This window comes from Thamnophis sirtalis, unplaced genomic scaffold (genome assembly GCF_051295495.1).
Source record: "Thamnophis sirtalis isolate CommonGarterSnake01/CBP01778 unplaced genomic scaffold, rThaSir2_p1.2 scaffold_2, whole genome shotgun sequence".
Classification (NCBI taxonomy): Eukaryota; Metazoa; Chordata; class Lepidosauria; order Squamata; family Natricidae; genus Thamnophis; species Thamnophis sirtalis.
This window is the reverse complement of record NW_028261382.1, coordinates 6619853-6634392: the sequence shown is the minus strand read 5'-3', so window position 1 is coordinate 6634392 and position 14540 is coordinate 6619853. Positions and strand designations below refer to the sequence as shown.

The 14540-nt window shown below is 43.1% G+C and overlaps 1 protein-coding gene across 6 annotated transcripts in view; it reads left to right on the top strand.

The window, feature by feature from the left end:
- Positions 1-14540, top strand: part of MYO9A (myosin IXA) — a 102240-nt gene that overhangs the window by 64527 nt on the left and 23173 nt on the right. For 4 of the 6 annotated variants that reach the window (XM_087704158.1, XM_087704157.1, XM_087704154.1 and 1 more), the window contains 10 exons: positions 83-122; positions 873-995; positions 2242-2322; positions 3211-3321; positions 3667-3789; positions 4544-4693; positions 5538-5860; positions 7372-9006; positions 10119-10206; positions 11336-11551. In XM_087704158.1, coding sequence (XP_087560284.1) covers positions 83-122; positions 873-995; positions 2242-2322; positions 3211-3321; positions 3667-3789; positions 4544-4693; positions 5538-5860; positions 7372-9006; positions 10119-10206; positions 11336-11551 — 2890 coding nt within the window. The remainder of the gene's footprint in view (positions 1-82; positions 123-872; positions 996-2241; positions 2323-3210; positions 3322-3666; positions 3790-4543; positions 4694-5537; positions 5861-7371; positions 9007-10118; positions 10207-11335; positions 11552-14540) is intronic. The other 2 variants (XM_087704155.1, XM_087704152.1) reach the window with 1 other exon arrangement.

Sequence of the window (14540 nt, the reverse complement as noted above, 5' to 3'; positions counted from 1 at the left end):
AATCAATCCTTTTGGTCATGAAATATTTACAGATGAACAATGTAAACCTGCTTTTATTTTATTTGGTTCTTATCTTCCCTAGGCGAAACAAGAACTTCAAAGTCAAGGCCAGCCTACCAAAGGTGAGAGAATTCTGTTCCTCGGCTGAAAGCCCTGCTAATGGATCTAAGTAAGGGTTACTTCAGGCATGAGAGTCTTTCTTCATATGGTGTAAAAGATTGCAAGCCCTGCATATAATTCTGCATGCATAAGCAATTTGTTGATTGTGGCAGAGATTATGGCAACATATTTATCAACGTAGAATAGAATAGAATAGAATAGAATAGCAGAGTTGGAATGGACCTTGGAGGTCTTCTAGTCCAATCCTCTGCTCAGGCAAGAAACCCTATACTATTTCAGACAAATAGTTGGCCAATCTCTTCTTAAAAACATCCAGTGTTGGAGCATTTACAACTTTTGGAGATAATTTTTCTCTGATTAATTGTTTTTACTGTCAGGAAATTCCTTCTTAGTTCTAAGTTGCTTCTCTCCTTGATTAGTTTCCACCCATTGCTTCTTGTCCTGCCTTCAGGTGCTTTGGAGAATAGCTTGACTCCCTCTTCTTTGGGGCAGCCCCTCAGATATTGGAAGATGTCTCCCCTAGACCTTCTTTTCATCAAATTAGACATACCCATGTATATAATAAATACCCATAATAAATAATATGAAAATTCTTATGCTGGTTAAACCTCTTTGGGATCCAGGGCAAAAATGTGGGGTGTTTGTTTGTAGCCCTACATTTCGATGTATGCCTCTCTGAAGGGTGTTTCTTGGATTGATTGATGCTCTTCTTTAAGTTTCTTCCATTTTTTTCTGCTTCTCTTCTTTCTCAGCACTTGCTGGAGGTGAAATCCCTCAAGCACTTGACAAGCCTGACTCTGCACGACCGTATCACAAAGTCTCTTCTCCACCTTCACAAGAAGAAGAAACCTCCAAGCATCAGTGCCCAGTTCCAGGTTCCTTCCTTGCAGTTGTTTTGGTTGAAGAAGTGTAAACTTAAGAGGGGTGGGGGGGAACGTGACCCGTCAAAAGCGCGGAGGACAAAATCGCGCTCGACGAAAGCGCGCATGTGACGTCATCACAGCGCGACGGAAAAAATTAAAAATTGAAATAAAATTAAAATTAAAGCAAGCCGATTCAGATAAAGGTAAGGGTTAGGGTTAGGGTTAGGGTTAGGTTAAGGGTTAGGGTTAGGTTTAGAGCGTTAGGGTTACGTTTAGCGTTAGGTTAAGCGTTAGCGTTAGGTTTAGCGTTACGTTAACGGTTAGGTTTAGGGTTAGATTTAGGGTTAGGTTTAGGGTTAGGTTTAGGGTTAGGTTTGGGGGGGTTAGGGTAAGGTTTTCGCTTTCTTTTTACATTTTTCCATCACAGCGCGATGTTTTCGTCGCGCTGTGATGACGTCAAATGCGCGCTTTCGTCGAACGCGATTTTCTCCTCCGCGGTTTTGTGGTGGAACCGGGGGGGAATAAGCATGTCAGTCAAACGTTTTCAGGCTATGAATCCTGTTGGTTAAGAAAAGAAATTCTCAGAAACAACTGAACAAGAGGCCAGTCCTCTAGAGATTTTTTTTAAATAGCTCTTTAGAAGGGAAAAAAACCTTTTTTTTTCCTATGGACCTCACCACTTGTCATGGAATGCTTTAAGTTTGAAAAACCCTGCTTTTAGATATTTAGTCCTGGGTGGCTCCACTTTCAGAGAAAATCAAGGTTATTTTGGGCTGGTTCAGTGGGAAGAGGAGGAGGAATCTTAACATGCTGGCCTAGATTAGGGGTAGTCAACCTTTTTATACCCACCGCCCACTTTTGTATCTCTGTTAGTAGTAAAATTTTCTAACGGCCCACCGGTTCCACAGTAATGGTGATTTATAAAGTAGGGAAGTAACTTTACTTTATAAAATTTATAAAGCAGAGTTATAGCAAACCCCTACCGCCCACCATGAAAGCAGGAACGCCCACTACTGGGCAGTAGGGACCAGGTTGACTACCACTGGCCTAGATAATGGTACCAAGCCACCTCTCTCTCTATACTAACTAAATCCCATAGTTAAGCACAAACAAATTTCAGCGCCTCCATTGAACCCTGCCTCTCTTCTGCCCTGTTTGAGCTCAGCAGCTGCTAGATGGTTTTATTGGGGTATCTGCTTCTATTCTCCCAAAGCCCGGATCATGATTGCGAAAGCCAATGCTGTGTTTTCTTCTGCAGGCTTCACTGACCAAGCTGATGGAGACTCTTGGCCAGGCAGAGCCCTATTTTGTCAAATGCATTCGCTCCAATGCTGAGAAGGTAAACCTTTCCCCAATGCCCAGTGATTTTTTTTTTGGCTGCTGAAATACATTCAACTTGCAATACGTCCCATAGCTAAAGACGACAGAAAGCGGAATAAGACGCACTCCTTAAAAGCAGTCATTAACGCAAAGGCAGGTTGAAATAGCAAATATCAGAATGAAATATTAAACACTAGGGCTTTAAGCCAGCACAGATGGTAATGTAGGGGGGGGAAAAGTAACTTTTAAATCCTAAATTTTGACATGCCTTTAGTGAATCCATTTGCAGACTGAATAATCCCGGTGGGTGTAAAACATTCCCTTATTATCTGATGGATGAAAACACATTATGGAAGCAACATTAATGTGGAATGTTCCATGATTTTTTTTCCCCTTCCAGTTTGGCTCTTGGCTAGAACTGCGAGTGCAGAATTCATAGATGTGATGTCATCTGGTTGTGACAAATCTGTAACATTCTGGAACAGAATGTTAGGCTCCAAACTTACTGTAATTTTATTTTACAAAAAAGGATGTAGTCTTGCATCCAATGACTATTAGGCATATCATGATACAATATTTCTTATTTCATAAGCAATGCTATTAACTTCCTGTGGCCTTTTTGTTGCTAAACATGGCACAGGATTAACATCTGCATAGATGTTCACGTCAAGATGGACATTAAGCCACGCTCGTAGATGGTTGCCTATTTTGTTTTGAGACTGATTCAGCTCCTTGTCCAAGTAATCGGGCAAAAACCGTACAACACTGTTAGAAAGTGGGACGATTTGCTACTTTGCGAAAGTGTCTTGGCTCCATTTAAAAACACGCAAACCTAGAAGAAACGAGTTCTCATGCATAGCTGGTTCTGTAGGCGAGTTGGCTCAAATTGTATATTTTGCTTTTCCAGCTCCCCTTGAGGTTCAATGATAACTTGGTGCTTAGACAGCTGCGGTACACAGGAATGCTTGAGACAGTGCGCATTCGACAGTCCGGATATAGCTGTAAATATTCTTTCCAGGTGAGATTATTCTTTCTTGATTCTCCGAAAGTTTATGGTGCTAGTATAAAGAATCTGAAAGCAGTTTTTAATTAGTTTTGTTTATTTTATTTTTAAAAGACCTAAAGAAATATATGCTGGAGCTATTTGTAAATCCAAACCTCCTTCCAAATTTACAGTGCTGTGTGTGGCAGTATTTCCTGTGAGCTGCCTCCGCCTATTTGTATTTCTTCAAGATTCAAGTGATATAAACGTTTGTGTATTGAAAAGTTTAAATGCAGTTTGCTAACTTGATTTCCTTTTATGCTTGACATATGAAGAGTTTATAAATGTAACAATGTGGTGATGTTGTGTCTAAATTGCCAGGATTTTGTAGACCACTTCCATGTACTTCTCCCACGAGGCACTGTCCCATCTAAGCAGAATATCGAAGGCTTCTTCAAAAAGACAAAGACCAACTCAGATAGTTTCCAAGTCGGGCGAACCATGGTAAGGTCCAGCTACTGTTTCTAGACACTTTTCAAAGGGGGATGTTTGGGATGTTCTTTCCTCGTGCGTCCTTGAAAAAAATCCTGTGGACTGAAGTAACTCGGATTTCAGCTTGGATTTCAAAGATCCCATCTTTTTATCATTGTATCTGAGGGATGATTAGAACCGAATTAATCTCTCTGTAAAAAGAGACTGGAAGAATCAGGATGGGTCTTCTGACACATGCACAGTTGCAGATATTTTACTGGGAGGTGGGGGTGGAGGAAGCATATGTCAGAGCTCCAAGTAACACACCCAACGGGAATCAAAACTCCAAGGCAGGAATGTTCCTCAAAGTATAGATTTATTAAGCCTGTCATGTTGGCACATTTGGGGAAACCAGACTTTAACCCCCCCCCTTGGGTTTCCCCCTAGTTAAAAGCAAAGTTTTCCTCCCCCTGCCCATGCAGTCCATCCCATGGTCCAATCAGGTCACAGTCCAAGGGTCACTTGGCCTCAGATCCCACCTCCTCACCCCTGGTGGGAAAGTCCTTGGTTCTCAGAGGAAAGAATTTTATTTTGGCTACAGTCCTCTCCCCCTCCCCAGCTATCTCTATCTCCCCCCCTCCCGTTCCCACAGCTCGACTCATCTCCGCTGGGGCAGCCCTGAAGGTGCCAGGGGGAAATGGTTCCAGGGCTGACCGCACATAAGTGTGTCAGGTTGCTAATTTGCAAAGGGAATGACATTAATTGTGATTGTTCAATTGTCCCCCAGGTGTTCATGAAGGAACAGGGACGACAGCTTTTACAAAGACTGCTGCATGAGGAGGTCTTGCAAAGGATTATCTTATTGCAGAGCTGGTTCCAGACGATGCTGTACAGGAGGCAGTTCCTGAGCATGAGGCAGGCTGCTGTCATCATACAGGTGGGGGCCAACTATATGCGGCTCTTAAACTTAAGCCCTGGGGGATGTTTACCTTACTCTCAACATAGATAACTCGCCTTTAAACAACACAGTTAAGCTAATTACTGAATTTATCTTTTTTTCTGGATTCACACAACGCATCAAACCTTAAACCAGCCTTCTTTAGAAATGGAGGGCTTTATTCAGTGTATTCATACCACGTGCAAGAAAATTACTAACTCTTCTTTAATGGAATATCTTTCTTCATCCTCCCTGCCAGAGTATGTCCTTCTGTCTGCGTTAAAACACATGCTTTAAAATGTCAGTAAGCATAAAATTTTTGTAATTAATTGGATTGTCGTAATATTAGAAATTAGGGGACACGGTGGCTCAGTGGCTAAGACGCTGAGCTTGTTGATCAAAAGGTCAGCAGTTCGGCGGTTCGAATCCCTAGGGCTGCGTAACGGAGTGAGCTCCCGTGACTTGTCCCAGCTTCTGCCAACCTAGCAGTTTGAAAGCACGTAAAAATGCAAGTAGAAAAATAGGAACCACCTTTGGTGGGAAGGGAACAGCATTCTGTGCGCCTTCAGCATTTAGTCATGCCAGCCACATGACTACGAAGACATCTTCGGACAGCGCTGGCTTTTCGGCTTTGAAATGGAGATGAGCATCACCCACTAGTCGGGAACGACTAGCACATATGTCCGAAGGGAACCTTTACCTTTAATATTAGAAATTAGTACTTAAGTGTTAGAAAAGTCTTAACAAGAACTATTCCAGCTAACGACTTTGGCTAAAAGCTCATTATTGTGTTAATAAAGTATTCCCCCCCCTTTTTTTTTCCCCTTTTAAATTCCCTGGGCAGCGTTGTTGGCGTCATTACCAGAGAAGGAAGGAAGCTGAAACAGAGGCAGAGTCCCTGAACCATTCAGCCTTTTTAGAGCGAGCTGCTGTGGTCCTTCAGGCATACTGGCGAGGTTACATGGCCCGGCGAAGATTCCATCAGATGCGGATTGCAGGCTTCATCATCCAGAACTCTTGGCGGGACTGCCTAAGACGTCGGCATGCCGCGGCAACCTCTATCCAGGCACACTGGCGGAGCTACCGCACTAGGACTCTCTACAGGGCCAAGAGAAACAAAATCATTTTGTTGCAAGCAGCCTATAGAGGCTACAAAGCACGGCAGAGGTAATGCACGCCATGTTTTGGGCAGAAGACACCTGTCCAAATGGAAGAAGACCTTTGGAATTATTTTGACCGGCTGGGTGATAAAAGAGATATTTAAAAAGAGCAGACAAATTTAATTCTTTTATGATCTTGTTCTGATGCTGCTGCATAAAAATAGCTTTTACCTAGCTTCAAAACTTAACAATTATTGGTTCAGTGCCCTCTAGTGATTTGGTTTACAACATGATAAACCTTTTATCTGGATTCATATGCATATCATTTGTTCACTGTGGTGTGTAAAAGAAACGGCTATTTCCTTAGTTGGACTACAGTAGGGCAAGCTATATATTATGGCTGATCAATCACAATGGGTAGATTCACACATGGCAGTAAGCCCAGATCACATACAGGTATATTATTGCTGGTATATTATGAACATAGCCCCTGTAAATAAAGATTTGAGGAGAGATCATACGTCAAACAGTTAAACATACACTTTGCACCTGGGAATTACCATCCCTTCTCTTAACATTATTAATTAAGGATTCATTAACAGTTCTAAAGGGGACATGAAGTTATAAGCTACTAGCATAATAGACAGGCTTTCCATAATCGGTTGCATTCAACGTGTGGACTGCAACTTCCCAGTCAAGCAGCATAATCAGCCTTCCCCAATCTAGTTCAACCACCATAGTCATTATCACTGTGTGAATGAGGATTCTGCTCCATATAGTCTCCCCCAACCTTGATACAATGGCCATCCTGATTAGAGAATCCTAGGAGTTGCTCATTGGACAGCACTTAAGCCGAGGAAGAACTGGGTTAATGGATAGTACTAAGCTGTATGTAAAGCTTCACCCATTGCAGTAAATCCTGGTTTAAAAATAATTGCAATCATATCAGTTGTTGCCTTTATATAAACTGCACCGGAGCAGGGGGGAAAAAAGATATAACCTTTTCTTGATATATGAGAACAAGCATGTTCCATCATCAGGAGAACTGTGGGATGTACTAAAAATATCCATGTATTTTTATGCATATTTGATGCTTCCTATTTATTAGAGAAAAGGGACGCAGTGGCTCAGTGGCTAAGACACTGAGCTTGTCGATCAGAAAGGTCGGCAGTTTGGCGGTTCGAATCCCTAGCACCACGTAACGGAGTGAGCTCCTGTTACTTGTCCCAGCTTCTGCCAACCTAGCAATTTGAAAGCACGTAAAAAATGCAAGTAGAAAAATAGGAATCCCCTTTGGTGGGAAGGTAACAGCGCTTTGTGTGCCTGTGGTGTTCAGTCATGCCGGCCACATGACCACGGAGATGTCTTCGGACAGTGCTGGCTCTTTGGCTTTGAAACGGAGATATCCCCTAGAGTCGGGAATAACTAGCACATATGTGCAAGGGGAACCTTTACCTTTACCTGTTTATTAGAGGAAACAGAATGGGAAGTTAATGGGAAAAGGTCAAAAGGAAAGGAAGACTGACAAATTTGTGGTCATAACTGAGCTCTTTCTCCATCTATTCTTCTTTTAAACAGGTTTACCACATTAAGAGAGCAGCGGTTGAGTGGAGCATCACTAAAGAATAGACTAACAAGTAAAGATGATAAATTAATACTAGGGTATAACTCGGGTGTTAAGGATTCAGACCCTTCTGAATGGGAAGAGAATTCAATGGAAAACAGAGTGAAAGCTGTCGAAGGCTACACATCGGCTACAGACAATAGAATAGACCCATCAAATTCCTTTCACAAGCATCACGAGAGGGCCAACAGCCAGAGCGGAATGAGCATGGAAGAGGAAGTTCTTGTCAGAGAAAGACCAAAGTCCCTGGAAGACCTCAACCCCAAAAAAGGAGTCCGTGCAAAGCGAGAGAGCCGGCGCATGCGCGAACTGGAACAAGCCATTTTTAGCTTGGAGTTGCTGAAGGTCCGATCCACCAGCGGAACCTCGCCATCCGAGGAGCACCAGTTGTCCCCTGACTTCGCTTCTGAAGGGATGCCCTCTCCTCGAAGAACTCCGGAGAACAAAAGCTCTCGCAGAAGTCTAGAGAACCTAAGCCGGGACCTCCTCTCGTCTCCAGAACACAACGTACATCCCAGAGAATCACTACACGGTAGTCCGAGATTTGATGACGATGACGGTGATGATGAAGACATCTCCAAATTTGCTGCTGCTACTGTAAATAAAACTATGACCGAGAGAAAGAGGTCAATCTCAAGTTCTGAATTACTTGACTGCCTTGCTGTTAAAGAGCGGCCGTCGGTTTGTGACTCGTACGACATCGTCTCCAACAAGCATCCAAGGGAATCATTAATTTCTAGTAGTTTGCCTACATTTTATCTTCCACCACAGGACAAGTTGAAAGTTGACCATTCAGTGAGGGACAATAATCTAAGAAACAAACAAATGGAAATGGGGAGCAATTTTTATTTCCCAGACACCAAAAAACGTCCTCAACTGGAAAGGATCACACAGAGCACATCCTTACACCACGATGGTCAAATGTCCGGCAGTGGAGAACTCCCAGCTGCTACAGCTACAGAAATGCATCTCTTGGAGACGGTTATCGAAAAGTTGGAGAAGTTAAATGTTGAGAAAGAAGAACGCCGGAAACGAAAACAGATGCAGAACGAAAAAGAGATGATGGAGCAAATACGGCAGCAGACCGAAATCTTGGAGAAGCAGCATAAAGTTTTTGAAGAGCTTCAGAGACAAGAGAGTGAACAGAATAGGATTCGGGACTCCTGCCATGGGACCCCTCTCACCTCACCAAAGAAAATGGACAGAGGCCCGCCTCTACTCATCGCCCATCCTCAAGTCAAGGAAGGGGAACTAAGGCTTGCAACGAATGCAGGAGCCACCTCATCGGTGGCCCTTAAATCTCCTACTGGCCCCAAAAAAGGAAGTCCTCCTATTCGCCAGCCAGTCCTGAAAGAAAAAACCCCAGAGAAAAAGGACAGCCAGGCTCCAGTCATCCTGAAGTCTGTTGGAACAGATTGGTTGAATTTGCAAATGGGTGCCGAGTCTCGGGAAAGTGTCAGCAATCTACCTGCGAGGGAAAAACGGTTCAGACTGCCTCGAATCCCTAGCCAAGGCAAGGAAAGCTCTTCTAAGGAAACTAGAATGGGTTCCCTTTTCTTTACACCAAAGGATGCTCATTTGGGCAATACGTGAGTATGATACTGCATGCTTGTATGTTACATTTCCCTAAAACTGCTCCTTGGATCTTCCTTGAAACTAGCAACCTTAAAAGAAAATCAATAAGAGGGAGAGAGAAAGAGGGAGGGAGAGTCTCAGAGTGTCAAGGCTTCATAGCAGGCATGAATGTAAATCTCCCTCTCCCTCCCTCCTTCCACACACATGAAATCTTCTCTATATTTGTCAGTAAAAGAGGAGAGTATTTGTAGCTCAGGATAAAAATGAAGGGTCCTTTGTACTCTCTGAGGTTGGTTGTTTTCTTGCAGACATTTCATTACCAGTCTAGGTAATATCATCAGTGCCTTGGTGTTCCTAGTTTGTGTAATGAAAACTCTGCAAAAATACATCCAACCTCCAAGAGCACCAAGGGCCCCTCATATTTATGTCACTCCTAAGGTTCAGATTTTCCTGTATTTTCAAGTTAACAGACTTGTTTACAAAATAGAGACCCCTACTTTACTCAAATCTTACAAGCAAAACCATAGCTATTCCTTTAATATTCCTTTAAGCTCAAAACTTTGACCACCCATTCTCTAGATGAGTGATGGCTAACCTTTTTGTCATCGCGGGCCAACGTGTGCGTGACCCCCTGCGTGCCCCGCCCCTGCGACCCCTGTGCATTCATGTGTGACCCCCGCACTCCTCTGCGCATGCACCCTATCCCCTCTTGCCCATTTTTGGCTTCCAGGTTGGTGCAGGAGGATTTCCAGGGCCAAAACTGGGCACGGGAGGGGGGTCTCGCCCAGCGCGAGGCCCCAAAATGCAATGCAAGCGCACATGCACATCCCCCACAGGCGTCCCACGCATGCGCGGCAAAGATCCAAAGGCCAGCTGGCTGGCAGGAGGCACATATACATGCACGGTGGAGCTAGGCTGGGGCAACAACTGGTTATAGGTTCCCCATCACGGTTCTAGATGATTGAACCAAATAGAAGTATAATTATAAGGCACCGTATTTGCTGTTCTAGGGGAAACCCCATACAATAAGCTTTATAGGACATTGATCACTGCTTTCCCATGCTAACAACTTATGCCTATGTATCATCTATTGCAAGTAAGTTTTGCAATCGTTTTGTTTTTTTAGCTTGGATAAAGGATCTTCAGCACCTCCACCTCTTCCAAAGGAAGAACAGAAAAAGCCACTGAAACTTCCCAGAACAGATAGAGGAGAGGTAAGAAACCAATTTTTTTCCAGCGGTAAATCACCTGTTTCTCCCAGCTGTCTCTTCAAACCATCAATACCGCTGGCATGCAGTGATCTGTAGGAAGGAATATCAGCTGGAAAGCAGATGCAAGATTAAAGAGTGCTATATACCACAGTACATTTTTTGGGGCATTGCTGACTTAGTTTTTATGTGGTATCAAACCTGTTTCTCAGCTGCACACTTCAGATTGCAAGCAGGGTGTCAGCGTTCCAAGTATCATATAGAATTAAATCAGAGTCCAAGGCAAAACGATCCTTAAAGTTCCAATTTAATAAAGCAGACATCTTAGCACATCTGTGTTAATCCCAATTCTGGAAATGACATCAGAATTCCACCCAGTTAAAAGTTCATGATCTTGTCCCCACACCCACAATCCATCACATGGTCCAATCTTCTTCCACGCTGGCGTCTCCACCCAGCTGCTTCCGGTCAGGAGTAAAAGTGCGGAGACAAAAGATGACCTTGGTCTTCTAGAAAAGAATGATAACAATACATTCCACAATCCTACTCCTGCCTATTCCCCCCTCCCATCAACTATACTAATGAAACAGCATAATGAAATAAGAGAAAGTGTGGCAGGCCAAAATTCTAAAAGGAATATAATTGCAGGCTTGACACAGAGGTTCCTATAATTGAGTGTTCCAACAAGAAAACAAGGGAGAATCGAGTCCCATATTTTCTCTCTGGCATCAGATTATCTGGATTTTGTGCCAGGGTGAATCTCCCCTTGCATTTTGATGTGCAACTCAGCCACACTTCACTGAGAACCAGGTCCCTGTTCTGTCTGAAGTGAAGCTCATCATGAAACGATATTAAAGGGCAATAAGGGCATCATTTCTCCTTTTCCCCTATGCGTTTCTCTCCCTCCCGCCCGCTTTATTTCTGCTGTCCTTCATTGTTGGTTGAGGTCCAATTTATCACATTGTTTAAACAAATGATGCCCTCGGAATTTTTTTTTTTTTTAAATACCCTTATGGTTCCATGTTCCTTATCCTTTGACCTGTGTGGTGGCGGTGGGGGGGGGGTTGTGTTTGTTTTTGTTTTGTTTGTTTGGTTCGTTCATTTCATATCATCTGTTTTATCATTTGGTGTCAAGCAGGTTGCTCGGCCCGTCCATAGAAAGAAAGCCCGCATGGCACGGACACGCTCCAATTTCTTGACTAGAGGTGCTTTTGCTGATTGGGAGGGGGATACAGAGGAAGAGGATTGTGATGACAATCTTGAGTTCCTTCTCTCCTTTGAGCATCCACCTCACCTTGAGCCCGGTTGCGCAGTCAGGCTCGGGCAGCCCTGTCATAGTGACTCTGAAATGGTAATATATTCCACCAGCAGTCGTAGTGGGGAAATGGGGCATTTTCTTGGCTAACCCTCAGCAGAACTGACACCTTCTCCTGCTGTTTCTCCCATCCTGTAAGGGATATTGTTGGATAGTAACCTCTAAGAACACAGTCGCCCAACGCCGACCCCTCTCGGTGTCAAGATCTAGGAATATCCTTTAGCCATGGTTTCTTCAGTAGGTCCCTGCAGTCATCCTCCCATCATCCACCGACACACTTGAGTTTTCAGCAAGTAAAGATGGAGTAGGCAGCGTACGGGTAGTCCTTGGCTTACAACAGTCCATTTAGCGACTGCTCAGAGTTACAAGGGCAGTGGAAAAAAGTGACTTAGGACCATTTTTCACACCCCATAGTCACGTGATGCAGATTCAGATGCTTGGCAACCGACTCACATGATCCCTTTTTGAGGCTTTCTGGTGAGCAAAGCCAATGGGGGAGCCAAATTGATTCCTCCACCGTGTTACTAACTTAACAACTGCAGTGATTCACTTAACAAATGTGAGAAGGGAGGTCGTAAAATGGGGAAAAAATTCACTCAACAACTGTCTCCCTCCGCAATAGAAATTGTGGGCTCAATTGTGCTTGTAAGTCAAGGGCTACCTGTGTTCTTCTATTTCTAAGCTTGCCAGTTTCCAACCTTCTATCCTGTTTAAAGTAGAAGATAGAACCATCCTAGACTCTACTTTGGGATGAAATGCAACCTTCAGGAGGGGAGCTAGAAATATGGCTTGCAGAAAATTTAAAGGTTAGATGGGATTTACAGTAGGGGGACATCGTGAATAAAATGCTTTAAAAAGCATTTTTCACCTGAATGAACTTTCCTGCTTGCTGAAGAGATCTGTTACTCCCATTGAGAGGTTGAAGAGCATGCGAGATCACGTTCCCGTTTAATTCATCCTCCTCGGGAAGATTATAAAATCCTTTCGGGCAGAAATGGTAGGGAAAGTGAAGCCCAGTTGCTTCAGATTGCACAAACCGAGGGGATGGGCTGTGTTCTTGGAAGTTACAGTGCTGCTTCCGCCAACATTGACTAGTTTCAGACTGGGAATCGTGGTTGAGACGTCAAGGGTGCTGGGTTCATTCACTCTTTGCTTGGAGAAGTCTTTCCTCAGAAGGAACCTCATTCCTGTCCCTTTTTCAAAACACTCTTTCGATTCTCCTGCTACCATTTTAACAGATGCCATCTGCATGCAAATAGTTCCTAGATCTTCACTTATCTTGCATCCTTTCTCCTTCCATGCTTCTCTTGGGGCCCCATCAGCTTTTTCCACTAGTGGTTTAGCACAACTACTTTACATCTGCATGCACACTCAATCTCTTGCTTTTTAAGTTTATGCTGAATTTCATGACCGCTCTTCCATGCGAACGGTGAATTACAGATGTCTAAATGTCATATGGAATATTGCTTGGATATGGAATATTGCTCAAATGTACATATGGCTCGGATATATGTAATGTTGCTCAAATGTGTTGAAAATTGTCCTCTGCGTTTCTTGAAGTTTTTTTTGTTGTTGTTAGATTTTGTATTTTTATTTTGCCCGTCTGTCCTAGTTGTTCGGAAAAGACCGATCAACTGCCTTGTTAGACGTGATAACTCGTCCTGCACCTCATTACTGCTCAGAAAATTAATGGCTCGTATTTGCCGAGGCTGCTTTTAATCAGGTCACATTGGTGCATATTTTCAGCACATGAAACGAAGGTTGTTTATTCTGAGCTTTCAGCACAAGAGGTGTGTCATTTAAGGAGCTCTCTTTTGCTAGGAAAGCGTTGATTAATGTCACGAAGAGGAAGAAATAGGTTATCGCCTCCACACCAGTTGTGGGTGAACAAAAGCCTCCCGAGTCCCTGTTTTTCCCATTATTTTTTTGCACGTTGCTCATTGTCTTTGAGTACATTACAATATGTTTGGCATTGATCGTTCTTTTTCGTTATTGAATGTCAGCTATACTGCTTTTGGCTAGCTGACCAATTGGCGTGGACGAGGCCTGGAGGGAAGGTTAGGATGACTGCCACTATCCCAATTTAAGCATGCCTATGACTGAATATCACAGAGATAAGAGACACAACATGGGTTTATTTTTAAAGGAACCTGAAATATTTTGAATTTTTTAGCATTCTGGTTGAGCCAAAACTTGTCTGGATTTTGCTTTTTGTCCCCAGTAATGCAACTGAAGCAGGTCTTAAATCCGCTTGTTTAAGAGACAGAGGGTGCATATCTTTTTTTTAAAATCTTTATGGAAGTATAGCTCCCAAATTATCTCCTTCAGCCTGCAAAATAATTAGGAGATTATGCTATCATGCCTGTTGATTGCAGTTGGAGATGTTTTTTTTTTACAATTCATCATTTTGTTAAAGGGTGGAAATGGATCGCATTTCTTTTTTCCATTTTTGCCAGTGAGCCAGGAAAATAAAACCTATAAGGGCTTACTCTTTCTTGTTGGAATTGAGAAAAAAAATCGAAGCATAGCAGCTAAAATGTAGGAGTGGTTTCCCAGATGGGTACCTGGAACCAGATTCTAGCGGATGCTTTGTTCCCTTCATTTATCAGTGTTTCCCCAGCCTTTTCGGTGAATTGTATTTTTCAAAATTGGACAGTTGTAAAACCCTGAAAAGACTTTTATTAGAAGCCGTTTCCTTTGCATTAACTAATACTGCTTTTCCAATGGATATGTGCCACATCCTGCCATTCATTTGACCTGTCAGCATTCCCTGCTGAGATGAAATTATATCTGGAGGGCAGTAATTCACAGTCCTGTTCTAGCAGATTCAGCACAACGTTTTATCTGAAAAACGTATTTAAGTGAATCACCATCCTCAGTATTATCACTGTAAAGTATTTATTGTAATCAAAAACGAAAAAGTAATTGATTCTGGAGCGCTGGAATACATTGACCCCTCACACGTCTTGATTTCCTTTTGAGCTGTCATTTTTCTAAAAGTTTACTGCTCATCTAAATTTTGCAT